This window comes from Buceros rhinoceros, unplaced genomic scaffold (assembly GCF_000710305.1).
Source record: "Buceros rhinoceros silvestris isolate BGI_N320 unplaced genomic scaffold, ASM71030v1 scaffold7522, whole genome shotgun sequence".
NCBI lineage: Eukaryota > Metazoa > Chordata > Aves > Bucerotiformes > Bucerotidae > Buceros > Buceros rhinoceros.
Window position 1 is genome coordinate 1 of NW_010397100.1, and position 13,335 is coordinate 13,335.

Consider the following 13,335-nt stretch of genomic DNA (forward strand, 5'->3'; position numbering starts at 1 on the left):
GGTTGGGCTTGATCTTAAAGGTCTCTTCCAATGAAAATGTTGCTGTGATTCATAGACTTTGTTTTTCATAAACTTCACTATTCATAAACTGCATTTTCCATAAACTTCATCATTCATAAACTGCATGTCATTGCAGGTGTTATTGACAGGCAAATATTCTAATGGATACATACTTGTTTGAACAAGATAGTACCAGGGAGGAAAAAAATGAAGAACATACTTAGAAGAATGGAACGAAGCAATCAAAAGGCCTCATGGAGCTGAACCTCTGAAAATGTGAAGGATAAATTGAGATGGTTTGGACAAGACTTCACATTTCGTCTGCAAGCATGAGGTACTGGCAGAAAGGAAGAGAGATGGAAAGGAACTGAATTTCTAGAAATTAGTTCTGAAGCACGTGGTAATTTAGAAGTTGAGAGAGAAGGCTGTCTGTGCAACTGTATTACAAATATTTGATATACAAGGTACTCCATATGGAATTGTCATGAATCAACAATACTGTTTCAAAGAAAGGTTACAAGGGGAAGAGTGGAAAATAGCAGTATTTGTGCCAAGGAGCCAGCCTGCAATCCCTAACAGACTAGAGGATTGTGTTTGGGATCTGAAACACACAGACAAAATCACACAAGACTACTGGAAGTACCCAAATATATATTTGACAAACCTATTCCAAACAAAAGAAACCAACTGGTCAGACTTAATTTTATGGAGAGTGCTTAGACAACTGGAGAGGACAACTGCAATGTACAAACAGATAGCAGACTGTAGTTCGGATCCATTCATGGATCTGTAGTGAAGGGTGAGAAATACGAACACAGGTTCCCTTGTTTTGCTCTAGCTGCCAAAAATGTGGGCATGTGTATTATTTATGGTTAAGACATACAAGCTGAGTAAATGATGAATACCATTCAGACACATGCAGACTTGGTATTAATAATGACTTTTGTGGAATACAAACCTGCTCCAGCATATGGTGCTAACAGCACTGTTAGCAAAATAAGTAATTTGCACCCCAAGTGCAAAGGAATATCTGTAACACTTTCTGTAAGTTTTTTTTTTCTTTTTTCCCCCTCAACAGAGTATAAAAAGCATTTTGATGAATCCAGAAAAGTTGAAACATCATGAAATATTTACCTGCTAGTGCAAGTATTTAAACGAGCTATATAGTGCCTCATGCTTATTTTAATTCATACTAATTTCCACTGGACAGTCTGCACCTCTAGTTCCAGAGCTGGAAGGAGGAGGAGAGCTATACAATGGGAAGGGTTTTTTTTGCCAAGGTGTTTGATGTTAGACTCCTATTCCTTTACCTTTGCAGCAATAACAGTTGCTTCAGGCTGATGGACTTCATGACGTGGAGACATAGACTAGTCAGTAAATTTCCACATCTGCCAACACATTATTCCTTCCTGGATCGTCTGCTTTATGACTGCACATAGGGAGTCACTGTCTACTCTTTGTCCATCCCAACAGGAAGCTAGGAAACTATCCAGGACCGTATATTACAGTCTAGGCTTTCTTTGCCCACAGCCAGCAGCAGAATTTGTCTCTGAAGCCAGTAAGCATGCAGAGCATTCAGCAGTTTGTTGGGTGCATGCAGGTGTCTCTGTCTAGAAGTTTGACACGAATAATGAAGTGGAGAAAAGGATATCGGTTACTAACCTTCTGCCTGGATGACCATAAGCTTTTTCTTCAGAACAATTGAGGGATTTACAAGACACAACCTTGGCTCCTGTTTCTGAGTTATGCAGACTCCATTCTGGTTTACAATCATCCAGTTACGGTCATACAGCAAACCCTGGTTTCCCACTGGCCATTCTGTAACCTGGAAAAGCATCAGGAGGGGATACAAAGGTTTAGAAAACGTTAGCTGCATTAATAACTTCATGCTGAAAAGAGAAGAGAGGGAAAAAAAAAAACTGTTAATGAAATACTTTGAAATCAGGAAAACTTATGCAAGGCATAAGTTTATTAAAGGCAATATCAGCCTTCAATAAGATAAACCTTAACTGCAAATCAAAGATAAAGATATCACTGCACAAAGCTGACAAAAAAAAAATGGAGTTACTATAATTTGTTACATATTAACACATACCTTGATTTAACAGAGCTAGAAAAACAACTTTTGAAACACTCTGAAAACCACTTTCAGTTTTATAGTCACGCATTTTCAGGACCTTTATCCCCAACAATTTTCTTACAAAGCATGGATCTTTCATGGGAGTAGTATGAATTAAGGCAAACCCAAACAAACGAAAAGCAAGAAAAATGTGAAATTCAAAATTTTGAAAAAACTTTCATATTTTTCATAAAATTGGAACCACTTTATCAATAAATCCATTTGAGGAAAACTTCCACCACTGTGGTTTCTGGTTCAGATAGGAGCATAACAGTTCCTCCAGATGCCTTTACAACAAAACGCATTGTTGTCTTTGGTATCTGTTCTTCCATTACTTCTATAACACTCTTTACATTCAATAGCCTATACAAGCATATTGTCCTTGCTTTCATGTACATTTTTCTGGTGAAAAGAACATCTGTTACTCATGCTACACAGATGGTAATCTTGAAATCCAAAACCAGAGCAATTTTAGGAACGCCTTTGGGTGACATTAATAACTGCTTTCTTCTTCAGAATTTTAAAATATTAATACCATTCTTTTGTCATAAAGCTGGGCATTTAAACATATTGTTTCAACTCATGTATGCTTTCTAGTCATAGTTGAGCATGGAGAAAAGTTAACTACAGCTGAATTTTGTTGAATTTTTGTAGAGAAGCTTAGCACAGCTCACATGAATTAACTAGTGAAAGACTTTATTAAAAAGTATTTGAGAAAAAGATATGTCAGACACAGCCTGATGCTCTGAAGAAAAGCAAGGCTGGAAGCGCTGGTTAGATTAATTAAAAATCGCATTTTTATTTAGCGTATGCTCTATCCAAAACCCCACAGAACTACAACATCCCATTCTTACAAACTTCTCCAGGATTTACAGGACCCTGCAGCAGTAGCTTGACACTGATGGCCTGACTAGGGAAAGCTGAGAGCAGGCACTCAAACTGAAAACTTAAGGCATTAAAGCTGAAATCCAATTTGGCCACAGAGCCATAAACTCTATTTGGTACAGAAAATGCATGGATAAATTTTATAGATAAGAAATGTATTTTATCAACCTGTTTGATTTATAATATTCTTTAGTAGTTTATTAAGCGAGCATGGATGAAAACTTCAGTCAAAACTGGCAAATTTTGGTCTGACAGTGTAATCTGAAACCACGTTGTCCAAGAACCTCTAACTGTCAGCAGCTGAATGTTGTGAACCTTTGCACCGTCTTTTTTTGGAGAGGAATCATAGCCCAAAGACTGCAATACCAGCTGAAGAACAGACCTTTGTCCTTGCTGGAAACCATTCTATGGAGAGGCCAGTATTTTTTTGTTATCCTGTATAATTAAATTGCAAAGTGCAAGAATTTCCTGCTAACGAACCTCCCTTCCAAAAGAGACGACCGCTAATCAGTCATACATCTTTGCATAGATGCAACAGATCTTTACAGGATTTGACAGACATTATGAGCAGAATAAACTAAAAGAGCAGACAAATGGAAAAAGAGCATGAAGACAATGATGCCTAGCTCCCTATTGTAATATTCAGTTGTTTTGGTTCCACTTTAGGGCTGCAATCTTGTTCAGTAAACAGTTTAAGTGTTTGGTTACCCTGCAGGGGAGGCAAGAGGCTATATGAGCAAAACAGAACACCTCCTCTTAATCAGAGCTTCAGCTAATTCTTACATGCTGATAGGCTTTGTGGGGAAAGCTCAACTGACTACATAGAAGACCAGCTAGTAGATACTTGGAAATAACTAACAACCTCCATTCAAAATACCCCTGGCTGGTACAAAATACCGGCGAATAACTCCATGCTCCGCTCTGAGGTGCAGCACATAACTACAGGTCCTCAGCCCATTTCTCTCTTCCTCAGGTATCTGCCGTTGTAATAAGAATCACATGTACATGTGCCCAGCAGTGGGTCTGTGTCCTCTCATAGATGTATAGATGTCCCCTGTACACTGTCAAGTGTCCTACTTCCTCTCCACTTCTCAACTTACTGTATTGCATATATTGCTAGGAACCCAATAAATAAAGTTGCAACAACAAAACACATGAGTACCCTGCCTTGGACAGTCACAGATGATCACGAAACAGTCAGAGCTGGTTTGATGCTAATACTCATGGAGATGGGCATGGATGAACATATACATTTCTATTCTTAGTACTTGGGCAAGCAACTCGTGCAGACCGTCTCCTGCCATTATTTCAAAGAGGCTGAAGGGATTGTTAAATGATTGCCAGCAACTGAATTAGAGCAGTTCAAGCAAATTCTGCCTGTTCTGCTTTCATCTGAGACACGAGAAGAGTGGTTTAATACGGCTCCTTTGGATTACATCTGAGATGTCCAAGATTAGCAGAAATGACATAGGTTGCAAAGATGATCCACACCGCAGGGGACGAGCAGCAGGAGATCAGTCAGGGAACTCAAATGTCACTAAATACCTATTTTCAGACAACCAACACAGTGAAGCAAAGCAACCAATGAAGTAAAATACGACAGGTTGGCGTACATTGCAGTAAGCAAAACTGTATTAGAGAGCTTCTAACTTGATTTCCTGAAGTTGTCTGGCCATCTCTGACTATCAAGACAAATAAGAAGGGGGAGGATAAAAGGAAATCGGGGACAACATTTTACTGATAGATATTAGCATACAACTTCATTCTCAACATGGCAAGTGGGCTAATCATCCAACATTAGGTCTTCTCTAGCTGTCATAAGCAAGAATCATTGCATAGTACAGACAGTACATGGTATTATTCTATCTGCTTTAGACCATTTTTCCCTTGAAATGTAAAAATATTCATTGCAAAAACATTTTTTTCCTTTAAAACACTTTGGGCTGCATCTTTCTATAGTTCACAGTATTATCATGAAGGCTAACACAATTTTTGAACACATTAAAGGCATCACTGAACAGCTTTTAAATTATTCAAGGTTAAAAATGTTAGTGGTCTTACATATAATTTATCCACCGATAACTAGGAATTTGCATTGTATTTTAAATTAAAAGCTAATTTGTCTTCTGTGTTGAGATGCAACTTTTATAGTTTAAAATCTACTGCATGAATAAAAAAGTTATTAATGTTTAAAGTCCTAACCTTTTTCACTGGGCACACTGCATTATGTAATTATGTAAAATTTATCGATATGAGAGATGTTCGTTTAAAAATGCATGTTTAAAACACATTTTTATGTTGGAAAAGAAGAAAAAAGTGATCTGCAACAGAGGTTACTCCTCATCTCTGCTCATCTCCCTGCTCTCCCTATTTAATAAAATAATGGTAGGGAAAAGAAAGTGTGTTTAAGAAGTTGAGTTAGAATATTCTGCCCTCCACTTCTTGTGCCCTGTGTAAAAACCCCATGGAACAAGACTGAACAAACACCGTCCTGTGGCCAGGAACACTTTATAAAACACACGTGCTGCAGGAACTGACCTGCAGCATGCTGATGATCTTTGTACCAAGCTTCGTCCTACCGGTGCCAAAGCACTCTGCACTCTCATTCTCTCTGGAGGTCAAACACCTCCCATACCAAAATACTTAGAAAGAGCAGAGAAATCAGTTTAGGAGACTTTAAAAAGGAGATCAAACAGCTGTGTGTTTGTACTTACATCCTCATCAAGTTCGTACCCCCTCCACTAATCAAGTCATCTGTCCCTCAAACAGTAAGCCAGCAGGCAGACTTCACTGGCAGACGGGCTGGGTCCTGCACACAGTTAACTGGGATTTTCCACTGCCCATGCTCTTCTAGGCAAACACAGTGATCATGTGCTTACAATAAAGCACATTTACTACACACGCTAGAGGTTTGATCTACCACACCACCTGGAGGCGTGCACTTGAACTTACAAATCTATGAGATTCTGATCTCAAGTACAAGATAAGCTTAGAGCTATGTTATAACTGATAAAAAAGATCAAATTTTTAACTGGGAAAATATTCTTCTAACTTTCCAACAACTACAAAGCATCTAAAGGTATTTTATATTTAAAACATGAAACTGAATTTCAATTCTTGGCTTCTAATTGAAGGCCAAGCAAACTACAAGCTATACGATTATTACTTCTGAAGTCTATGAGTTTACTGAATTAAGGAGATAATTTAATGTTAAGGGTGAGGTGTGTATGACAAAGACCACTAAAAGACTTTCAAAGGAATACATTCCTATGGGATTCAATCTTTTCATGACAAAGCCTAGAAATGCTGGTATAATCAATATTTTAAAAGGCAAAACGATTTTCAGGATTCGATTCCATTTAATTAGATTAAGATTTCTCTAGCATGTTTTGTTTCAGACGCCACCATCCCTTTCAAGGGGATACAGGCTGAAGTTGCAGTATTGACATACACAGGTTTGTGGAGGGTGATGCACTCTACACAGTGGTGCTGTGGGTTCTGGCAGCACTTAACTTTCTATTCTACTTTTAGCCATTGGGAAGAGACCAAGCCATTGCTTGATTTAGAATGAAATTAACTGATTTTTAAGGCTCATGACCAATGGTGGGCTCTAAGTTGCCATTTGCACCTCTTCCATAGGCAGACAATGAGATCAACAACTCTTTCTCAGTCTGGTTATAAATGTACAAAAGATCTACAAGTGTCACTCAGACCTTTGGGAACAAAAACCTGAAGAATGCTTGGTGGACAGGAAGAAGATCATGAAAGCAAACACATTTTTGGGGGGGATTTAATTCAATACTGAAAATAATGAAAAACAATCAATCTTTTGGCTTCATCTCCCGGCCTGCTCTCCTTATGCACTGAAAGCCATTTTTTGTTGTATCTATTAGGTCAACTTCTACTGTTCTTTCACATATACTCATGTATCTTCTATGAACTAAGTGGAAATGCATAAAAAATGCTCTTTGAGAAGAGCAGAAGAATTAAATGCTATTGACAGTCAACTTCCAGTCTCTTTCAACACCACATACTAAAGACAGTATATATGTAATTATATATTACTCTTTGGCAATAGGGGCTCTGAGAGTGATTAACTTACTGGGTTCTGATGTGGCTGATACTTAGTTACCAAAAATATAAAACCAGAATATACTAGACTTGAAAAATTATTCTAGGCATGCAAAACTAAGCCTCACAATATAGTTGCAATTTTAAATCTGCATTTTTAAAGTATTCCAATCAGCTAGTGCTAGCTGTGTAATCCAAGTTGCTTCGGATTCCTCCTGTAGTCAACAGAAAGTGATAGAAATATCCAGGAACAATTAACTTTTCCTATTGCAGATGCCTATTTTACAGTGAGATGAGTTAGCAGATATCCACCTCTCACTGCTTATGGAATACTATCTAACTTTGGAGGGGTAAGCTGAGGTACGATGAACCCTGCTTTCAGGCTGGGCCCATTAGCACGTGCCTAGCACAAGAAGGAATAGGGATTTTCCACCTCCATATAAAATTGCAGTTCTGTCTGTATGGGCGTACCAGGTTTGTATGAATTTAGCACCTAGAATCATTTCCCCTCACAGAGCTTGACGAGAAGAAACCTGGTTCAGCTACTGAGGAAACATAAGCTGTCTTTCATGCTGAGGTACATCTTACCTGCTCCTGGGCACAATCACTTCAAAGCCTTCCTAGCACTGAAAGTTGTGGTATGTATCTCACAACACCAGCCTGCACATTAAAAATAGAATTTAACTCCAAAGGGGCTTGAATATTGTTACACCATCTTGCAGCAGCTTCTATAGCGGGCTTCAGTAATACACTGCAACACTTAAAACAAAGGTTAAACCATTTTCACATGAATTGTGGGATTACTTCAATTTTCTAAACAGTTTGATTTAGTGAGAGGTTAATAAGGCATGGAAATTGTTTGTTCACGTCCCTAAATTGTTCTTTTGAATTAAAGACATCATAAGCCAACCCAAACTTAAAATTACAGATGTTCTGTTGATCATGTAACAGTCTTTGTTTTAATTCCCCAGGCTCTTTCTGCATTAAAAAAAAATAATAAATCACAATCAAATCAGTTGAGAAGCCATATTTTAATGCAGGTGAATTGTCACTGGATTTGACCCCAATTTTCACTCAGATGTGAGACAGTGACCTACTCCAGCAAGTTTGCATAGCGAAAGTTATACCGGTATTTACTGATATGGACATTCATTAAATCACTTCCCAGTAGGGTACTAAGCAGAGTCACATTCTAGGTCATGTGTGGCCCATACACCTATTTCATCATGCATTATTTAAAAAAAAAAGTCACAGCTAAGGTGACGATATAATTAACTTGGTAAAAAAGCAATTAAAATCTTCAAAGAGTGAACTTTCAAATAGTGCAGCAACACTTAAATGTCATATTTCTGTTGCAAATGTATTTTTAATGATAACATTTCTTTGTAATGTAAATCAGCCTCCTTGCAATTATAACATGTTAATCAAGTTATTTCTCAATTGCTGCCTACCCATCAATGCCTACAGGTCCATCACATGTCATTCTTTAAAAGCATACTAATTACTTGATTATATTTTGGTCAAGTTTTGCAAATCCAACTATTTTCTTCAAGACTGCACATTATGTGCAGACTTGTCTGTTGGTGGGGAAGGAGGAGCACCAGACACATTTGCATCCTGCAACTTCAGTCTAGTTGAAAATCCTTCAAAGTACCTTAGTTGTAGGACTTGGTCTAGAAATTGGGGAAAAGGAAGAATGGGTACCCACATACTGATTCCTGGTACCTCATGCACATGCTACTGCTGGTTGACATGTCTGAGAAGGAAAAACACAAGGTTGAGATGAATATTTAAGAATGATGCAAAGCGCATACCTCAAAAGCAGAGCAGGATTTGATTGGGTAGAGGTAAATGTTGGTGACCGTGATGATCTCGCCACCTCTTCTACATGGGGGTACTGCAGTCTCAGAAACAGCTGCCCTCATGCTTTCCGCCTCAGCTTCCAGTGGCTGCCAGGTGACAGTCGTCTTTGTTGCAGATGAATTATTCTCGAGTTCTCTGTCTGAGATGTGCGGTATCAGAGACAATTTATCTGCATTGTTAAAAGAAGGATGGTCATCTGGGACAGACTCCATCATCAGCTTTGTCACAGAGGACTGGAAGGGAATCTCAGTGTCTGACTTGGACAGTCTGGTGGCTATGATGAATTTCAAAAATGTCTGTGCATCTTCAAAAGAAGACATGTAGCCAAAAGATATTCTCACAGAACCAGTGGGACGTCCATCAACTAGATCCATATCATCTCCACAGACATGGCCAGCCTGGTTTGAAATAGGAAGAAAACCAGAGAGCTATTATGACAAATTTGCTTTATTTCACAGAGTCACAGAATGGTAGGGGTTGGAAGGGATCTCTGGGGGTCACCTAGTCCAACACCCTGCTAAAGCAGGTTCACCTAGAGCAGGTTGCACATGACAGTGTCCAGGGAGGTTTTGAAAGTCTCCAGAGAAGGAGACTCCACAACCTCTCCGGGCATCCTCTTTCAGTTCATTGTCACCCTCAAGATTTTCATCATGTTAAGAAGGAACTTCCTGTGTTCCACTTTGTGTCCATTGCCCCTTGCTCTTGGGATTATTCTACCCCAGGAACAGGACCCTACACTCGTCCTTGTTGAACTTCATTAGGTTCCCCCCTGCCCAACTGTCCAGCCTGTCCAGGTCTCTGAATGGCAGCATAACCTTCTGGTGTGTCAACCACCCTTCTCAGTTTTGTATCAGTAATTTTGCTGACGGTACCCTCTGTCCCTTTATCCAGGTCATTGATGAATATGTTGAACAAGACCAGACCCAGTACAGATCCCTGGGGAACACTGCTAGATACAGGCCTCCAGCTAGACTCTGTGCCACTAATCACAACCTCCCGAGCTCTGTCGTTCATTCAGTTCTCAATCCACCTCACTGTCCACTCATCTAACCCACAATTCCTAAGCTTCCCTATACGGATGATATGGGAGACGGTGTCAGAAGTCTTGCTGAAGTCGAGGTAGGCGACACCCGCTGCCCTCCCCTCACCTACCCAGCCAGTCACGCCATCACAGAAGGCTATCAGATTGGTCCAGCATGATTCCCTCATGGTGAATTCATGCTGACCACTCCCAATAACCTTCTCTGCCTCCACGTGCTTAGAGATCCCTCTAATTTTATATAGTTATTAGTGAGTCTCTTACTTCTAACTTGAAAAACTGTTTTCAAAAATACAAAATTAACTCAGGAATACAAAGACAAAATGGAGAAAAAAATCCCAGCTATCTTATTACTTACTCAAGCTGGGAAGAAGATAATTTTGAGATGCTTGTCCTATTCTACCCTAAGGCAAGAGAGACTTCTCAAAAACAGGTCAAGAATCAGAAAAAAGTTTTTATGTCCCAGGATGGTCTGTTTGCTACAGCAGTCTCCAGGTATATTCCAGTTTCATATGCATAGTTTTCTGGGATTTAAACTGGGATATTTCATTCAGGTAGCAGATCAAACCACAAGACTGCTGATTTTTCTGAGGCAGTTTTCTTAATATTTGCTGTCAGAACAGTTCCCTTTTATACTATCACTGGTTTATTCATGGCTTGTGTTAAATAGTCCAATGGAGAGCTATACAGCTGAGAACTGTTCTGGGACATTAGCAAGGCAGAGACTTGAATCTAGAGCTCCAACAGCCAAAGAGACTTCCCTCATCATTGGGATATGCAGTAAATCTGTCTTGCTGTCAGTCAACACATTACTTTCAAGATGGAAGGAACAAGCTTTTCCCCCAACTTTTCCTCCTTTGAGGAACACAGGTTGCCACTCATTAAAAATCTTCACTGAAAAATGCTTCAAACATCCTAACACAGAATCATCTGGTTGGAACAGACCTTTAAGATCATTGAGTCCAACCATTCACCCTGCACTGCCAGGGTCACTAAACCACATCCCGCAGCACCACAACTACACATCTCTTAAACTGTTCCATAAATGGGGACTCCGCCACCTCCCTGGGCAGTAACATCTACAGAGATATTGCTACATTTGATATGTCTTTCATACAGCACTTTCTGGAAAACTCTCCCTTGGAGGAGAAATTTCTCTTTCAGTAAGTGTGTCAGTGAACGGACACAAGATTTAGCCCTAAATTTAGTCCCCCATCTTTATTCCTGTAAGTTCAACAGCTTTTTTTTTTAATCAGGATTTAATTTATTTATGCATTTCTGTTACATAAAAATGGAACTGTGAATAGATTATTTACATGAGGGTTTTGTTAAACAAGAAACTTCACAGTTCAATGAACGCAGATGCCATTTATACAAGCAGAAATAAAAAAGAACCCTCTATGTCAAAGCATGCAATGCAGTAGTATTTTAATGCCTATATTTAATGCAGTGAATATTTTAATGCAATGTGATGTAGTTTTTATCATTGACAATAAAGCAGGAGCAACATTTGCAAAATTAGGTTGCATCTGGTAATAAACATGTAACCCTTCTGCCAACTATTGATTGACGGACTGAGGAGACAGGTTCCTGCTGTGCAAATAAGTAAACGAGTTCCTACCTAACACTGTAAGAAAACTAACCACAATTCTCCAAGGACCCTTGAGGACAGAAAATCCTCCCTCACAGGTATTTTATAGATGTAAATCTTCATCAGGGAAGGAAGAATACAGACAGCACCCTGGGAAAAGGCAAAACTGAAGCATATGTGCAAATAATGTGATAAAAGATGCCTTCCCCTACATGGTAATGTTGTCAATAACTTACTCAGATCCTTCTCAAAGGAATGATAAGAATATCCAAAAATTATGATTGCTTGACTGCACCACCTCATCAAACCACTGCTGGCAGACTAAGTATCTCTTTATTAATTTGGGTTTGGCCTATCCCCATTTAAATGGTCAGCTTTATTAACAGGAAACAGACCGGTAAGAAGGCACTCACTCCTTAGCAAAATCCTCCTTACGTGCAGAAATCCAAGAGTGTTTCAGCTGGCCATTTAGCATTTGGTACTTCAGCAGAAGGGTAGATCCTTTCTTCCCTTTCTCAATATATCTTGGGGAACCTGCTTCCCCTTGAATATTCAAGCATCACTCACATGCTCCTAGACAGATTATGCATAAGGAGACTATGGTCATGGAGCTTGCCATAGTAAATCAAAGCACCATTTTGCCAAGGAGGGTGTTAAAGAGCTCTCCCCCTTTAAGAACTTGTGCTATCAAACATCGATATAAATGTGTTTGCAGAAGTTATGTAAATGTCTCTGTGAAATTATAAGGGAACTACAATATCAATACAGCCATTACAATTTTTTATCTTTTTAAGAATACCATTAATAAAAGTTTGGATTGTTCTGTATTTTACTGTAATTTCAAACTCTGACAAATGTGCAGACACAAAACATCCCCTGCTTCATTGTAATACATCTGGCTACACATCTTTTAATGACAATTTATAGAAAATATTAGTCATCTAGAAATCAGTCTTTACATAAATGTTCTAACAATATCTGACACACCAGTAATCTAGTAGATGTCATCTGCACTTTCTTCAGTCTCTGATATTCACTGTGTATTCTCATTTATTGTTTCTTGTCCAATACGTGTGTGCCTTTTAAATGGTAACATCCAACAGCAATAGGTCTGTAATACTTGAACATTATTAAGTACAATTAAGAATACTCAAGAAACAACATGAGATGAATTGCCCAGGATCTTCTGTTCTGCAGGAAGTCTAGATTTCATGTAATTCCAAATCAGAACAGGAAGCCAGATATTGTATTTTCCAATGAAGCGAAAACAAGCAACACATATTGCTTTGGGTCCATCAATGTTTTTGTTTCAACATTACATTTCAATGAATTGAATTTCAGTTAATTTAGTTCTTTAACATGGCAATTGCATTGAAAGGTCAGTGAAAGCAAATCAAATTCACCTTCATTCTTAAAGTTGCAGAGACTCAAAACCACAGGACATCATACACCTACTTTAGCTTTTAATTAATCAGGGTTTCTTTTTTTTTGATACAGAAACTGATTTTATTCTCCCCTTCAAACCTCCTATCCTTAGGAAATCAGAACTGATAGTCAGGAGATGTATCCTGCATCACTGAATCTAGGCATTTTCCATGGGCACTATATCACGCAATCTCTTTCAGAAACTAACCTGCAGGTTCCTTTGGATGTCTTCATTACTCATACCTAAGTGCATCTGGCAGGCTCCTGTGTTACAGAAGCAACCTGTGCGGACATGTATATTGTAGAGACTGGCCATCTTGTTCACCTTCCAGATTCAGCAGG

General features: G+C 38.9%; 1 protein-coding gene across 1 annotated transcript in view; it reads right to left on the minus strand.

Annotated features, from left to right (window-relative positions):
• Positions 1 to 1,506: 1,506 nt before the first annotated feature.
• MOCOS (molybdenum cofactor sulfurase) overlaps positions 1,507 to 13,335 on the minus strand; it is a gene marked incomplete at both ends in the record, with an annotated part of 60,519 nt that continues 48,690 nt past the window's right edge. The window contains 3 exon segments of the mRNA XM_010146110.1: positions 1,507 to 1,825; positions 8,890 to 9,336; positions 13,202 to 13,318. Of these exon segments, the coding sequence (XP_010144412.1) occupies positions 1,507 to 1,825; positions 8,890 to 9,336; positions 13,202 to 13,318 (883 nt within the window).